The 17,245-nt window shown below is 40.5% G+C and overlaps 1 protein-coding gene across 2 annotated transcripts; it reads right to left on the bottom strand.

Moving 5' to 3' along the window:
* Positions 1 to 1,869: 1,869 nt before the first annotated feature.
* pycr1b (pyrroline-5-carboxylate reductase 1b) lies at positions 1,870 to 10,605 on the bottom strand. Of its 2 annotated transcripts, none has more exons than XM_061830810.1 (9): positions 10,449 to 10,605; positions 9,893 to 9,986; positions 8,779 to 8,849; positions 8,459 to 8,638; positions 8,255 to 8,362; positions 7,897 to 8,010; positions 4,123 to 4,215; positions 3,549 to 3,712; positions 1,870 to 2,543 (listed from the first exon to the last, which is right to left on the bottom strand). In XM_061830810.1, the coding sequence occupies exons 2-9, from the start codon at positions 9,957 to 9,959 to the stop codon at positions 2,363 to 2,365; spliced, it is 978 nt and encodes a 325-aa protein (XP_061686794.1). In that variant the 5' UTR covers positions 9,960 to 9,986; positions 10,449 to 10,605; the 3' UTR covers positions 1,870 to 2,362. The 2 variants fall into 2 exon arrangements, with proteins under 2 accessions (XP_061686794.1, XP_061686792.1); XM_061830808.1 differs by lacking the exon at positions 10,449 to 10,605 and adding an exon at positions 10,247 to 10,297.
* Between the last annotated feature and the right edge of the window lie 6,640 nt (positions 10,606 to 17,245).

Genomic DNA, 17,245 nt, shown 5'->3' with positions numbered 1-17,245 from the left:
ACCAACGTAATACTGTAACAACACGGCTTTCACAGTAGTGCGAAACAAACACTATCACGTGAGTTGAATGAAAAACCAACACCTCTGACCACACTTGCCTCAGTTGTTCATTTCAGTGTGGAAGGTGTTAGATGTTCCCTAGTGTTGGATGAATGCAAAAAAAAAAAAAAAAAAAAAAAACACTTCACTGATTTCAGCCATGTTGGTGTTTGGCAACTTCGTTCGTATGCAAACAAGCATGCACCTGTAAAGGTCAGCGATGAAATTGATTGGATGCAGATGACAGGAAGCATCTGGCTTACCATGTGGATAGAAACCCCACACCGGGCCGTGGAATGTACATAAACACCCAAACCAAATCCCCTTCTCCACAGCCAACACTATCCACAAAGTGTTATCTGCCACTCTACTGGTGTTCTACTTTTTGGTGTTGAAATGATTGCTAAAAAAAAAAGTCTTTCCAAAGGTGCCTGACGTACGCCAAGTTACAAATGAATGTAAATCAATGTTTCTGGGGGAACGTCTAATCTTTGCAGCAGTGGCAAGCACAGACTAAAATTTCACAAACAAAAAAAAAAAAAGATGACAGACTCCTCAACGTAAGCACAAAGGTGTGTATTGGTTGAAGCCAAGGAATATAATAATGAACATAAAATATACCTTAGGTGGTTCTTCACACATGATCACTTTCCCCCTCGTTATTCCTGCCTAACGATAATGTGCCTGTGCATTGTTGGACGGATCGACAAGGGTTAATTTAATAAGTAAGAACCCTTCCTTACAGGTGCTTTCCAAAAACATCTCAAGCAAGTACTTTCTTGGTCATCAGAACCACACTTCTAGTCATGATCACACAACTACACTTCATTTTTAATGCAGTGAAGTAACAGCCCGTGTGTACAACACTATTTGACTTTCACCTCTATCAACGAGGGGAAAGACCAAAATGTGCAATGGCGGGAAGAAAAACAGTACAAATACTCAAGTAGATTAAGATCTCTTTCCCTGATTACCTCGAGCGACCAGTTCACGGTGCAGTTTGCCTTGCACCCAAAGTAACCTGGATAAGGCTCTAGCGCCCTTTGACCCTAAATAGGATAAGCGGTGTAGTGAACGGATGGATATCCTTTCTACTCCTTACCCCCCCCCAAAAAAAAAACGTGTTACTTTTTACTTACAGGATGGAGGGTTGTGAAAGGGATTGGAGTGACAGAAAAACATCACTCAGGTAGCTTTCATGACAAAGATGCAACAGACCTGGAAAAGCAAAATATTCCCCATTCATGCACTCTTTTAAGAGAATTGGTTAATATTACTGACTATAAGAATCATTTGTGGAGAATGTGGTATCTTGGGCCACCCTAAAAACGGCGAGCTTCCGATGTTCAAAGTTCTGTCCAATGCAGAGACATGTACTGTATGACACTGCTACTAACACTATTCTATTCAATTATTTGTGCATAAACCTAAGCCTATTAGGTTGAGCTTCCATTGACAAGACAAAGCCGAACGCCACAGAAATGTCCACAGGGAGAGACTTCAGTAAATGCCGCCATCTGCAGGCCAGGGTGTATCTTCAATCATCACTTCGGGACAGTGGATCAGGAGAGAAGGTACTCCGTTTTGTTTGTGATTACAAAGTAAACGCAAACCAACCTACGCTTTGCTTGAACTTATTTAATGTTGCTTGAAAGTGGAACACCAGCCGGTAAATGGTTGACTTTAACAAAATCAAGGTTAACCTCAAACAAGTGGAATATTTGAAAACTCACAAGGACGGATTATACCGAAGTGACAGACCACGGTCAAACAGGACCATATGATATTTAGGACACTTGCAAGGAAGAAATGTTACTAATTCCTTCATCCTCGTGTTTGTATATATTTATAATAAAAAAATAATAATATTCCACACAATGTTTCTATGAGGGAAAGAAAATTGGTTTAGACCAGAGCTTTTACCCCAGGTAAAAAAAAAAAATCTTTGAGAAACAAGTTTCAATTAATAATTCACTGCTGTTTACAGCTATATGTGTCAAATATGCATGCTCACCGGTTGTGAATGATTAATATCTTGATAACATTTAAAAACGCTATTGACTATTGAGCAGACAAAAGGCACTTTCCCCTTATCTAAGTGAATGTGGACATGAAACAGTTGTGGTGCAACAAAGATGCACTCAAGCCTGTATGAGGTTCAACGTAATGGGCTGAAATAAATAATTTGGTGACAGAAGTATGTATCGTTGGTCCGGTCTTTTCAGAACTCCCGAGACCTGCATGTTGAACGACTGAGAAGTGTATGACACGCATGTCCATCCGTAAATTGGGAATCTGAAATGCTTTCTGCTTTTCTTTCTTTTCAGTTCTTTTTCTTGATTCCGGAGTTGCGATTGTTGTTGAACAAGCTGAGCCCTGATCTGCCGTTTCCATTGGCCACACCGCTGACTGTGACTCCGGGCTGCTGGAGCACTTTGTCCAGCGTGGTCTTCTTAATGGCTGCTGGAGATATGCGTTCTTGATCAGCCAGAAATTGGAGCTCCCTGGGGAAAGAAAGAGGAAAAGCTCACTGTCAAACTCGACTCAGACCCTGAAATTGCTACTAAAGGCGCAAGGTTGAAAGTGAAAGGAGAAGTCCAGCTGCGTTTGATTAGACTGACAGGATTGATCAGGAAAGCCATGGACCTCTCCATGGAGGACCTTAAAGCTCACAGTGACTCTTCTTATCCTTTCGGCTTGTCCCATTAGGGGTCGCCACAGTCATCATTTTCCATCCAAGCCTATCTCGTGCATCCTCCTCTCTAACACCCACTGTCCTCGTGTCCTCCCTCACAACATCCATCAACCTTTTCTTTGGTCTTTCTCTTGCTCTTTTTTGCCTGGCAGCTCCATCCTCAGCACCCTTCTACCAATATTCTCACTCACGCTTCTGAACATGTCCAAACCATTGAAGTCTGCTCTCTCTAACCTTGTCTCCAAAACATCCAACTTTGGCTGTCCCTCTAATGAGCTCGTTTCTAATCCTATTCAACCTGTTCACTCCGAGAGAGAACCTCAGCCTCTTCATTTCTGCTACCTCCAGTTCTGCTTCCTGTTGTTTCTTCAGTGCCACCATCTCTAATCCGTACATCATCACCACTGCTTTATAAACTTTGCCCTTCATCCTATCGGAGACTCTTCTGTCACATAACACACCAGAAAACCTTCCACCAGCTGTTCAAACCTGCTTTGACCCATTTCTTCACTTCCTTACCACAGTCACCATTGCTCTGGATTGTTGAGCCGAAATATTTGAAGTCGTCCACCCTTGCTACCTTGTCAGAAATAAATGAGAATCATGAGGTCAAAGGAATTGCCTGAAGAGCTCAGGGATGGCAAGCCACAGATCTCACCGGTCTACAGCCAAGTCGGCATTGCAAATGAAAATCAATTCTAAATTCCTTTACTGAGATAAAGATTTAAAAAAATAATTTTAACCCCCACCAAAAAAAAAAAAAAAAAAAATACACATTGGAATGGATATGACTTTCTAGGTCCTATCAAATTACCGTGTTCTAATACAAGAGGCCTCCACTGCGTTGATCAGAAGACTGCGGAAGCCCCCACTCTCCATCACATGGAGGGCGTGAATGGTAGCGCCACCTGGTGAGCAAACATTATCTTTCAGCTGGCCAGGGTGCTGCTCTGAGTCCAACAGCATTTTAGCTGCTCCCTGCAGAAGAGTAAGTAATAAGGAGTTTCTTTAAATACAATCTCACAACCTGGAATTAAAAAAAAAATAAAAAATCTGGAAAGAAAGTTAATATATAAATTTACACTCCAGTGAAGCAGCCAAAAAATGTGATCAATATGTTGACTGACACCTTCATTCATCCTTCAAATGTCCGATTAGTTTAATTAAAAGAAAAAGTTTCGTGAGCCAGACTGCCCTGCAGGCGTAATATTTTCTCAAGTTTGAAATACAATTAAGTAGTAGTGAGATAGTCGAAAGTGAAAGCCAAGACATAATGTATTCCACGTCTGTGTGCAGACTGCTAGTGGACAGAGAGAGTTAAATGTTGTATAGGGAAGAAGAAGAAGGGAAAAAAAAAAAAAATCCACAGACGGCAGAACAGCACTGACCAATAGAGCCTGAGCTCCGAGTCGCACAGCGAGTCTCCTGGGTAGACCCATCTTCACTCCTCCATCTGCTAGTGCGTCCAGCGCTGTAAATGCCTGTTTAAACACAAAAATGCCTTCAAGGATACGATCGCATTATTGCTCATTTAAAAAAAAAAAAAAAAAAAAAAAAACTCCTCTACAGCTATTTGTACTCCATTTGCATCAGGGTGGTGTCCGACATTACATTTGTGCATTTGGGATTTGTCATTCGGAGATGTTACAGATAAACCTGTGATGCTCCATATGCACTTGCTCGAAGTTGTGTGAGGAGAAATGATTGCTCTCACTGAAAATGGCTGCACCTGTTGCAACAATGGCATAACTGATCTTTGGAGGCAAATTTCTTGAAAAAAAAAATAGATTGGTTACAGAAAAACAATTCTAATCAACACAATTTTTCATTAAACAACTATTAACAATATAATGGGGGAATATTTTTTTCTTTAAATGGCTTGCACACTAATAGGAGTGTCTTCAGTCAAGAATGCCTGAACGCCAACTGTGAATGAAAATAAATTCTTATTTGCTAAAAATGTGTTTGAGTGTAAATTAGGGGTGTTACTCATTTTTGCCACAGGCCACTTTGTAGTCATTTTCCCTCACAGAGCAGTTATGACAAACTATTTGAATGTATAATCGCCTCATTATTAAATAATTATACACAACAAATGGATGGATGACTAGTTTTTATATCAGAAGTCAAGGAATTATAGTTTGTTCAACAATGGTGATATGTAATCTTAAAAAGAGGTTTGGTCACAGAAATGCTTGCATTGTCTCAACATTATGAAAAGTGAAGAATTACCAAATTTGTTGCAAATCTTTGCAAAAAAACAAAAACGCACGAGTTGGTTCAGCAGGCCACATCTGATGGATCGTCCAATGTGACTAAACAGATTAATCTACGTTTTCAATACATTTTTTATTTCTATATGTCAGACAGGGTACCAGCAGGTGCCGTAGATTCTCAGAAAACAAACAAGCCCCAGCATTCATGACACACCCTTAAAGGTAAGTCCAGACTGTCTTTGATCATCCTGGAGCTGATCATTGGCTGAGCCTTTGCCATTCTGGTCACGCTGCGATCCATTTTGATGGTTGTCTTCAGTTTTCTGCCACGTCTTTGGTTTTGCTCTCCATTTTAAGGCATTAAAGATCATTTTAGCTGAAGAGACCATCATTTTTTACGCCTCTTTCTAAAGTCTCCCCTCTTCAATCAACCTTTTAATCAAAGTACACTGTTCTTCTGAACAATGTGTCCAATGACCCATTATCCACAGGCTTTCAAGGAAAAACGCACACTCAACGGGTGCTGGCTTCATCCTTTAAAGCCCCAGTGACATGCCTATAAACATTCTAAAATAAATATTGTAATGAAAAATACATATAACATTCTTCACTTCAATGTCTACACGAAAAAATAAATGAGCGGAGAGCGTGTCATCAATGCGCCAAGTTGCGAAAGTCTCACTAGACATCCAAGTGGTCGCCATATTGCCTGCAACATCATCATCAGATGTCAAATTGGGACATTTGCCATTGAAAAACACGTATTGGCACCTGCTATGGAGAGGAACGAGAGATTTTCAAATCTAATGCACCTACTGGTAACTTGTTTGACATGGAGCAATGGAAAAATATACTGAAAATGTGGATTAATCTGTTTAAGAACACTGGATCGCTATTATTTTGAAAAGTACTGTATTTGATATAGCTCTGGGCCTTAATTTTGACACTTGTGGTGGTGCAGTCAAATCAGCCAATGAGCTTTTGATTTACGGTCTAGACACGGGATAAACATCTTTCAAAGGCACTTCAAAAGTCTACAACAACAATGCAAAAGTCTTTGGAATTGCTGCTTTTTTTTTTTTTTTTTAATAGTCGGAGGGAATCCTAAAAGTCACCAACTTAAGCAACATAATTAGTAAATGGCTAACACTAACAAGGGTTCGGTGACTTTCAAAAAGGTAAAATATATTTTTTTGTACATACAAGTAAAAATCTAAATAACACATGCAGTCTTATGTGCAGGTTAGATGTCAAAAGGGTTTTGTGGTTCCCGATGTTTTTTTTGTGGTTTTTTTTCCCCCTCTGTCTGACATAGTCCAAAGATCTAGTTGAGTATCTAAGGTTGCCCACCCTTGTCCTAGATCAACATAAAGTAGCATGTAATTGTGAACTGGAACAAAAGTGATATCCGGTTTTCAAAATTTTAAGTGAATATAAATCTGAAAAGTGTGGTGTGCATTTGTATTCAGCTCCTAGTACTCTGATACCCCAAAATATAATCTACTGAAGAAAACCACAGCTAAGGTGAAAGAATCTGTCTACAGATTGTATAAATCATACGCTCTGAAATCTGGCCTTTTTGTAAGAGTAGCAAGAAAAAAAAAAAGTCAAAATAAAGACATAAGAAGTCCCGTTTACAGTTTGCGTCAAACCATTCTAGAGGATACCGCAAATATTTGTTCAGATGAGACCAGTGTTGAGTTTTTGGCCCTAAATGTAAAGTCCTGTGTAGCAGAAAACTAACACTGCTTATCTCTCTAAACACACCATCCCCACTCTGAAAAATGGTGGGAGACACATTCTGCTGTGGGGGACGCTTTTCTTTAGCAAGGACAGGGAAAGTGGTCAGAATTGATGGGAAGCCGGATGGAGCTAAATACAGGGAAATCCTGGAAGAAGACGTGTTGGAGGCAGCAACAGACCAGAGACTGGCAAGGTGGATTCATCTTCCAGCAAGACCATAAACACTGAGCCAGAGATACAATTGAAAGGTTTAAATCAAAGTCATAAATCATATTCATGTTTTTGAATGGCCCAGACAAAGTTCTGCCCTAAATCCCCACTGAGCACTTGTGGGAAGAAGAAAATTGCTGTTCACACATATGCTCCATCTGAGCTGGTGGAGCTTTAACTACTTTCCAAAGAAAAAAAGGGCACATTTCTAGATGTGCAAAACTGGTAGGGAAATACCCCCAAAAGACTTGTAATGAAACGTGGTGCTACTAAGTATTAAAGAAGGAGGGCTGAATACGAATGGACACCACATTCTGCAGATGTAGAGTATTATTACCATTCCACTTTACAATTATATGCCACTCTCTCCTGTTCAATCACCTGAAATTCGTGTAAAAATATTGAAGTGGTTACAAGGTGGCAAAATGTGAAAAACTTTAAGTCGTTCTAACAATCACACCGAGTGGGAAATTTAGAGTGTCCAATTAATGTTACATGTTTTTGGGATTTGGGAGGAAACCGGAGTGCCTGGAGAAAACCCACCCAGACACAGGGAGACCATGCAAACTCCACACAGGAAGGGCCGGGATTGAACCACGGTCCTCAGAACTCTGAGTCCAATGCATTACAGCTGTGCTGCCATCCTACCTGTTTAAAGGCCAAATATTTAGAATTGTTGACATACAAATAAATGACACTGCTGTTTATTTGACTTTATCCAGGTGTCTTGAAGTAAGAAATGAAGCAAAGGCCCTGTCGAACATGTGCCAATTTCCTGTTGCTTTATCATCAACTTAGCGGTTTCCTGCTGAATAAAACTACTGCGAAAATCTGCTGGGAACGCAGCAACACTTAGGCAGCTGTGGAATACGTAGGGTTCGGCAAAAGCTCATCCAATGAAATGTTGATTTGCGCACGCACACAAAATACTATGATATCAAAAATCCCTCAATACAGTAAATATAAAGTAAACAGTAATTCCAAGTGACTTACATAGGCAGGCCCACTTCCGCTCAGGCCGGTGACGGCGTCAATGAGGTCCTCCTCCACCTCAGTACAGAAGCCAACACTGGACATCAGCTGCTCCAGCAACTTCCCATCTTCCACCTGACCGGAGGAACAAGACTATTAATATAATTTTCAACTAAATCCAAGAAGTTATTAGATTTGAGAAACACTGAAGTAGATCAAGTAGCACAGCAGTAACAGAACAATAAGAATACAGCAGACCCTTGCTATTCATGGGGGATAACTCAAATAAACTCAACTAAAGCTAAAACAATGAATAGGACCAAACAAACATTTGCGCAATTGAGCTCACAAAGTGGCTGCATCATTCTCTCATTATTACCTCTGCATGAGTGCCAGTAGCATACACTGTTGCACCTTCTCTCACCACTACTGGAGTATTGGTCATACACCTCATGACTTTAGGCGCTGTACGATACTGAAGGAGTTTCTAAGAATTGACACAGATAAGTCAAAGACAGGTCAAACCAATAACACGATGGCTTAAGTATGGTTATGTCCCAAAAAAACAAGACGGAAGCCTGACCTTTTCAATGGAGCTGATTGTGACACCTGCAGCACAAGAGACAATCAGATGACGGTCTTCAATGTCTGGCCCAATCTCATCCAACACAAATGGAATAATGTGCGGCTTGACAGCCAAAAAGAGCACATCGCTTTTGTTGACGGTCTCTTTATTACTTGTTGTCAAGCTCACCCCCATTTTCTACAGAAACAAAGAGAGGAAACTGAAACGAGGCACAAAAAAAACCAAAACCAAAACGCAATAATAGAACCAAACAGCATGTAAATCAGAATCAGGGGAAGCCAGATATATGACACGATTATATATTTTGTTGTTCTCACCCTGAGGCCAGTCACAGTGGGCAGGTCAGTGTCGGGGGAGCTGGCTGTGATTCTGTGTGTAGCGATCACACCTGAGGAGCGACAAGGAAAAAGGAGGAGAAATAAATTGAAGAAACAAAACATGGACAACTAAGAGCAGAAGCTATTTCACTACATGTACGATAGGACACCTCGACTTTCAGCTCACTTAGAATTTTATTTATTTTCAATAGAAAATATAGAAATACAATTTATCCAGTCTGGGGTCAAACACTCAACATCATAAAACCTTTAGGGACTGTAAAGGCAATAGTTTAGGTCAACTATTATTTATTTTTTACTAACAGGAATAACTTGGACTTAGTACTTTTTAGCTATTTAGGTGTACACATTAACCATGAATATAGTATTGTTACAAAGAAAATATTTCAACATTTAAATTTGGACAACAAATGAGCAAGACACAATCAGCGGTTAACTGATGCAGTTCAAACAATTTTCTAACAATGCTGCAAAATATAAAATGGATAAAAACAGAACCTCTGATAACTAGTGACTATGTATAGCAGCTACTTTGAGCAATCTCCTAAGTTGACCCTTTTTGCATTTTGATCAAACACCACCTGTACAGATCAGTGATTCCCAAACACAGTGAGTTATCATTGGGTGAGCTGCGGAAAACCGTCCAATTTCACTCAATTGATGTTAAACCTTTTTATTTACATGTAATGTAAGGTTGTTCATCCATCTACCTGCCTTAGCAATGTACAGTGATGGCAGAACAAGTAAATGATCTTCAACTAGTAGGCAGAAGGTCCAAAATTAATCTGTATCTTATCTTTTGCCAGCCATACAACAGAAAAATTTGGCTTTGAAACCAACCAACTAAAGCCAATGCTGATTTCAATATGCATTCTTTTAGAGACTTTTTTTGTTTTAGTATGCCATGATATTTTTGCAATGTAAGGTCCTGTATGTGTGCATGAATGTAGACTTTCAAAGTACCAGTGGTACTATAATGTGGAAAATTTCACAGCATTGAAATGCAAGAGGTTTTTTTGTTTGTTTGTTTTTTGTTTGTTTTCTTGAACATGAATTTAACACACATTTCCAGGCAAACGTCAACTAGCTTCACCTGCAGCCGTGAAACCTTTGACCAGTGCATGAGCCAGCTGGCCCGCTCCAATGAATCCCACACTCATTCCGACTGATGATGTGGCTTCTGTGCTCTGGGGAAAAACAAAGTTCCATTGTATAATTACAAAAGGATATTAATGTATACGTGTTTTAATTTATCCATTCATTCATTGAGATGTGTTATTTTGTCGAAAATGTCCCGTCAAAATGTCTTTCAAACAAATGAAGTTCACCAAGTTGGAAAACTTCACGAGCCCACAGACTCTCGACATTCGTGAAACTGAGTAAAATTAATCGGTTTCAGTTTGCAATACACATTAAAATACATCATACATGCGCAGTTGCTAGCAACCTTCATTAGTTGATCCTAAGTGAAAAGATGCTGATAGAACGTCTTGCTAACAGCTCTGCGAGAAAGGAGCCACTGTTAGCAAAAATTCATATGAACAGGAAACACGACGAATATGCGCTTCGACAAGGATGTTTACTTTTGGTGGGATACACGAACGGAGGACCCGCGGCTAACAAATGGCAACAGCCGACGTGACACGTACCTTCTTCCTTACTCACGCGCCGGAGGAAAACAAAAGAAAGAAGCACTTTGCTGTCAACGTGGCTTGCCGCTCTCGCCCAACAAGCGCAGCCGAGCGCTTAACCGCTTGGTAACCGGGTTTCGACAAATCTGACCAATCACATTCGGGACTTTAGGAGCACCAGCCAATAAAAAAAAGTTTTGATAGGATTTGGGCGGGGGCATATGACGTCACAGCCAGTTTCATCATGCGTGACGTGACCGAAGAGTTGAACTTGACAACAGGTCAGGTTTATGTTACGCTATGACATCCTTTGTTTTCTGGAAAAACTTACTTTGCATCAACAACTGATCACAAAATGTAGCTTAAGAGTCAAGATTTAGAAGTAATATGTTTTTGGTCAATCACCACAGAGTAGCATACAACATTTCACAGTAAAAACTAGTCATACTGAGTGGCAGAAGAAGCAGTTTATGTAACCTTAACCTACTTTTTTTTAAACAATATATTTATTAGATTTTTCCTACATAATTTTACAAAAACAACACAATAACAGTAAAACAAAAACAAAAAAAAAGAAAAAAAAAACAGTATGCACCGACCTAATAGTTAAAAAAAAAAAAAGCGCACAAATCACAAATAATTCACATTTTTTTCCAAAAACTCTTCTACGGGTCTCCATATGTCCTCGAATTCCTGAGCTCTTCCTCTCGTAATATACGCGAGTCTTTCCAGTGCAACATAAGATGCCATTTCCAACATCCATACTTTTATTGGAGGAACTTCCACTTTTTTCCAGAATAATGCAATTGTTCTCCTGGCCTGCAGGTGACCAAAGTCTATAAGCGTGGCCTTCTTTTTATTAACAGCAAAATCCTTGGGATATATGCCTATGATACACTGTGTTGCGCAATGAGGAACCTGAATTCCAACTATTGTAGAAATTGTCTGAACTATAGATTTCCAATAATCTTTGACTTTCCAACAATCCCACTTACTACACATGTCTGGAATGTCAGGGGTCCACTGATGAAGTTTAACAGGAGTCACATAAGTCCTCATCAGCCATTTGTATTGTAATAGCCTCATTCTAGTATTTATTGTTTGTTTTTGTGCTTTAAGGAGTGTGGAAGCAATTCCGTTTATGCCCTCCACATTTTTTGCAATAATTTGGTAATTGTATGTATTGTAACTTCATGACACTTGAGTTAAGAAATGTGTGTCCTTTTGAGCAGAACAATTAGTCTTAAACTTACAACTTATCTAAAACAAACTAAGTAAATAGATCATTTCAGTGGTTGGGAGGTAACAGAATAAATACTTTGTTACTCTACAAGTACATTTTTCACTTATGATGAACTTCATACATGAGGCTACCTTTTAACTTTAACGGAAAGGAATTTTGCAAACGTAAAGGAATTAAATAAGTACTTTTACATGAGTTTTCTTTAAACATAAGTATCTGTTCTTGTACTTAATATGTACATAGTATAACTACTTTTGTCACCGATGTGAATCACCAGCAAGTGTACCTGTACTCGTATAAAGAGCGCAAATTGAGCAACAAGATTATTGCTGTTTGACCCAAACGCTACACTTGATGAAAATTTAATTTCAGTCTTTCAAAGTACATGTGAGTCAGTTGTGAGGATTGTGTCACGTCCTGATAAAAAAGTCTGCGGCAGCACCCAGCCTGTTCTGAAACATAAACACGTTGGTCACCCAATTAGTGGAATCATTAAAGTGACATGGTGTGCCACGACAACATGGAAGTCCCTGCGCCATGACAGAAAAATAATGTCATGTCAGATTCATAACATTTAGCCTTTGTATAAGTGGTTCACGCACCTTTGTACAGGCATATTGGGTTCTAGCATTTATTCACTATCCATTTGAACATCGGTGTATTACTAAGCTTCTTGTCCTCATTTCCAAGACAATTCAGCACGCAAGTGAAACAACTATGTCTTCCACTACAATTCTACACACTGGTAAGACAATTTTTGGTAAACTAGATAGATAGATTCTTTGTCTATTTCTATTTTAATTCGGGTTCTACCATTCCTCACATACCGTCCACAGCCTGTCAGACTGGTCCCACACCTCTCTTCCTCAATTACCCTCAGTACCGGGTCCCCCCAATGCTGTGTACTGAGCCCTCTGCTATACTCTATGTACATATATGACAGCATACCAGCCCATCCCAGCAACTCCATTATCAAGTTTGCTGACGACACCACTGTGATCGGGTTCATCTCAGAAGGAGATGAGTCTGACTACAGAGACGTTTTCTTCTTCTTTTCCTTTCGGCTTGTCCCAATTTGGGGTCGCCTCAGTGTGTCATCTTTTTCCATCCAAGCCTATCTCGTGCAGCTTCCTCTCTAACACCCACTGTCCTCTTGTCCTCCCTCACAACATCCATCCACCTTTTCTTTGGTCTTCCTCTTGCTCTTTTGCCTGGCAGCTCCATCCTCAGCACCCTTCTACCAATATACTCACTCTCTTGCCTCTGAACATGTCCAAACCGTCAGAGTCTGCTCTCTCTCACCTTGTCTCCAAAACATCCAACTTTGGCTGTACCTCTGATGAGCTCATTTCTAATCCTATCCAACCTGCTCACTATGAGCGAGAACCTTAACATCTTCATTTCTGCTACCTCCAATTCTGCTTCCTGTTGTTTCTTCAGTGGCACCATCTTTAATAAATACATCATGGCCGGCCTCACCACTGTTTTATAAACTTTGCCCTTCATCGTAGCGGAGACTCTTCTGTCACATAGAACACCAGACACCTTCCGCCAACTGTTCCACCCCGCTTGGACCCGTTTTTTTTCACTTCTTTACCACACTCTCCATTGTTCTGCATTGTTGACCCCAAGTGTTTGAAGTCATCCAACCTCGCTATCTCTTCTCCCTGGAGCTTCATTCCTCCTCCTCCGCCCCTCTCATTCACACACATATATTCTTTTTTACTTTGGCTTATCTTCATTCCTCTCCTTTCCAGTGTGTGCCTCCATCTTTGTAATTGTACCTTCGCCTGCTCTCTGCTTTCACTGCAGATCACAATATCATCTGCGAACACCATAGTCCAAGGGGATTACAGTCTAACCTCATCTGTCAGCCTATCCATTACTACCGCAAACAGGAAGGGGTTAAGCGCGGATCCCTGATGCAGTCCCGCCTCCACCTTAAATTCTTCTGACACACCAACGGCACATCTCACCGCTGTTCTGCTGCCCTCATACATGTCCTGTACTATTCTAACATATTTCTTTGTCGTCCACCCTTGCTATCTCTTTTCCCTGGAGCTTCACTCTTACTCTTACTCTTCCCCCACTGCCCCCTCTCATTCATGCACATATACTCTGTTTTATTCAGTTAGCGAGATTGGTAAATTGTGAAAGTGGTGTTCTGCAAATGACCTTACACCGAACACCACAAAGACGAAGGAAATCATCCTGGACTTTCGGAAGTGCGGCGCAGACCCAGCCCCACTGTTCATCAATGGGGAGTGTGTGGAGAGGGTCCACAAATTTCTGGGAGTCTACATCACGGACAAACTGGCTTGGACTGTAAATACCACTGCGGTGGTGAAAAAGGCCCAGCTGCGACTCCATTTCCCGAGAGTGCTCAGGAAGAACAACTTGGATGCTAAGCTGCTGCAGGCCTTCTACAGAACCACTGTTGAGAGCATCCTCACATCCTGCATAACAGTGTGGTATGCCGGATGCAGAGCACCGGACAGGAAAGCTCTGCAAAGAGTGGTCACCAACACCCAGAAGATCACTGTTGTTCTCTGCCCTCCCTAGAGGACATTGCCAACTCCTAGTATCACAGCAGAGCCACTAATATAGTATAGGACTCTTCACATCCTGGTCATCAATCACATGTTTAACCTGCTGCCCTCTGGCAGGCGGTACAGGTCCCACAAAACATGTACAACCAGATTCAAGGACAGCTTTTTCCCCAGAGCCATCAACTCCTTGAACTCAAACCACTGAAATAACAGTACTGTAATGAATATTATGCAACGGCACTTTTGTGCGTTTATTTATTTTAGCAGTAACTGTGCCTTCATGATAAAACATTAAAAAACAATGAATAAAAAAAACAATAGATAATTGTTGTTTTTTTACCCAAGATGTTTGATCTTTATTAAAAAATTTTCCACCTTGCACTTTGTGGAGAAGCACTCATTATTTCATTGTATGCACAGCATATAATAACATTAAAGGCTTTTGATTTGATTTGGTGTTGATCCATTTTTTTTTTCTTGTGTCGTTTTGATGGCTCAATCTCACCTCCACACGTTTGAGTGAGGCAGGCCCTTCCTTGTACGTCTGCTGTGTGCGGTGGACTTTCACATCTATTTTCAAATCGTGCCGCTGGACAGGAATGCCGGCTGAAGGCCCGCTTAACGCTCACGTCTATATATAAAGCGCAAAGCACACCCCGGGGTTGCACCAGCTGCTGGGATCCTTTCCGTCTCCATTACTTACCCACCCCATAACATTTGAATATGGACAGCTTTTTGCTTAAAAAGTCCAGCTGCTCTGTCTTCATACACGGTTGTTTGATTCTGGATGTTTTGGGTGACATGTTGATAAGATGCACAGGAGAAAATATTTGAATAGACATTGCAAAGACTGACAGCGTGTGCAGAATAAAAAAAGTATCCCGGTTCTTTTTCAATTTACGCGGTCACACTCAATTCCGCTTCACATGAAATGTGGTTTATTTGTCATACAGAGTGTGATGAATCCTGTGAACATTTTATATTCCATCTCTGGCTCTGGAGGAACTTTTTTTTCCTCTCCCACATTTGGATGATGTCTTTGTTTTCACTTTACTTCAATTTTGTCTTCATTTAATAAAAAAGCTGCATTGATAAAAGTGGCTGCAGGGCCTTCACAACACAGTCAGTCCACTTGCATTAATAGCACGGGCCGATTACTCAAATCGTCCTTTAAATTCATATTTTTGCCCTTAAGCTGTTATATAGACAGACCCGACTGAAATGGAAAAAAAATCAGCACACGGCTAGTATGAAACTTAAAAAAGTATTTTTTGATTGATTTGGACTTTTATTTCATTATAGTCATTATTGGAGGTTTTGCCTGGTCAACTACATTTCAATTTGGAATGAAATCATTTTTGTTTTTAAACTTGGCAGCATGGTAGTGCAACCGGTTAGAGTGTCTGCCTCACAGTTCTTAGGACCGGGGTTCAAATACCAGCCCCATCTGTGTGGAGTTTGCATGTTCTCCTGGTTCCTGCCTGCCTCCGGGCACACCGGTTTCCTCCCACATGATTATGAGTGCGAGTGTCATCTGTCTCCATGTGCCTTGCTAAAGTGTGACAATAGTCGTTGTTTCAGGAACAAAACCTTAAGAAAACGCTGCAGCAGAGAAACTTTCTTCCTCCTTCAAATTTGGCAAACATTTGACGGGTACTCCTTCGCAAATCATAAAAATTTGTTCCTGGCACTGATTGGGCTCCAGGTGGTGTTGAAACGTTTGTTGTACATGGCAAGAACGTGACAAGAGATGTGCACATTTTCTATCAAAAGAAAGAAAAAAAAATGTTACCCCTCTGTCCAGCGCAATATGACTATTATTCCTGGTTAATTTCCATACTGCTTATGCTCGCAAGGGTGGCAGGTGTGCAGGAGCTAACCCAAGATGACTCTTGGCAAGAGGTGGGAACACCCAACACCTTGAGTTTTAGGTTTTTGTTTGTTTTTGCTATAATCAGTAAAATTATACATATAAAAAACTAACGAGCATAGTGCAGCACTATAAATTAAAATTTCACATTTTGAATTGAACTATCTAACTAAATCACATTTTGACCAGGATTCTAATTGACAAAGATGCACCTGTAGCTGGAAAAAAAAAAGGACATTCTGGGCATTTCCAAACCAAATTATTTGAACCACGATACCACTTTAACCACGATAAAAGAAAATCAAAGAGTATTTAAAAAGATGGTGTGAGGGGTCTTTTAACTGAATGATTTTGGAATGTGTGAGAAAACTCATGCAGGCATGGGCGACAGAATGTAAATCCCATATAGCGAGGCCAAAGCCAGAAATTTGACCCCAGAACTTTGAGGCAATGATATTAATGACTATTACTAAACATGAAACATGACTAAATTACCATTATTATGACCTTTAAATTACCACAACTAAAAGGGCCCCGCATATTTGAAATGATAGCCTAAAAGAAGAAAAAAAATGCTGCACCCCTCCACTATACCAGTTCTTATTTCACTGATATTCTATGATGGATAAGAACATTTGTTTGGGTGGGCAGGGGTGGGGGGGGGGGTGTATCAACCTCATCTTAAATTTCAAGATGGGTGACGTGTTGGTAAATGTACTGCAAAAGGTCGCACACCCCAAGCAGCCCCCCCCCCCCCCCCACACACACACAGATACTTGCAGAGGTTATGATGGACACCTGTCGCAGAAAATCCATGTCAAGAGAGTTCGGACGCTGCGTGTGTGCGTGCGTGCGTGTGTGCGTGCGTGTGTGCGTAACTCCAGCTAAGACAGAGGCCTGAAGGGCAGTGCAAACGTACTGCAAAAGGAAAGTTACTAATTGATGATCTAAAGGAAAGCTATGTCCATTAATGTATGGAACATTGGCTATGTTCACATTGTCATATAAAGTATGTCATATTTTAATATTAATCAATAATCAGATTTAGTACGTGGAGAAGTTTTGGGGGGTTGATAAGAGATAAGTGATGTAAAGAAATGCTTTGTGAGTTACGTCGTCCTGAGAGCTTTGAAGCAGATGTGGTAACCGGTTG

This window comes from Syngnathoides biaculeatus, chromosome 9 (genome assembly GCF_019802595.1).
Source record: "Syngnathoides biaculeatus isolate LvHL_M chromosome 9, ASM1980259v1, whole genome shotgun sequence".
NCBI classification, from domain to species: Eukaryota; Metazoa; Chordata; class Actinopteri; order Syngnathiformes; family Syngnathidae; genus Syngnathoides; species Syngnathoides biaculeatus.
This window is presented reverse-complemented; position numbering and strand designations above follow the sequence as displayed.

Excerpts from the sequence above, each read along its gene's own strand:
- pycr1b (XM_061830808.1), bottom strand. Across the intron at positions 8,850-9,892 it reads CAAAGGTTTCACGGCTGCAG|GTGTGATCGCTACACACAGA; the intron begins GTGAAGCTAGTT and ends GTCGCTCCTCAG. Across the intron at positions 2,544-3,548 it reads GCCTCTTGTATTAGAACACG|GGAGCTCCAATTTCTGGCTG; the intron begins GTAATTTGATAG and ends TTCTTTCCCCAG.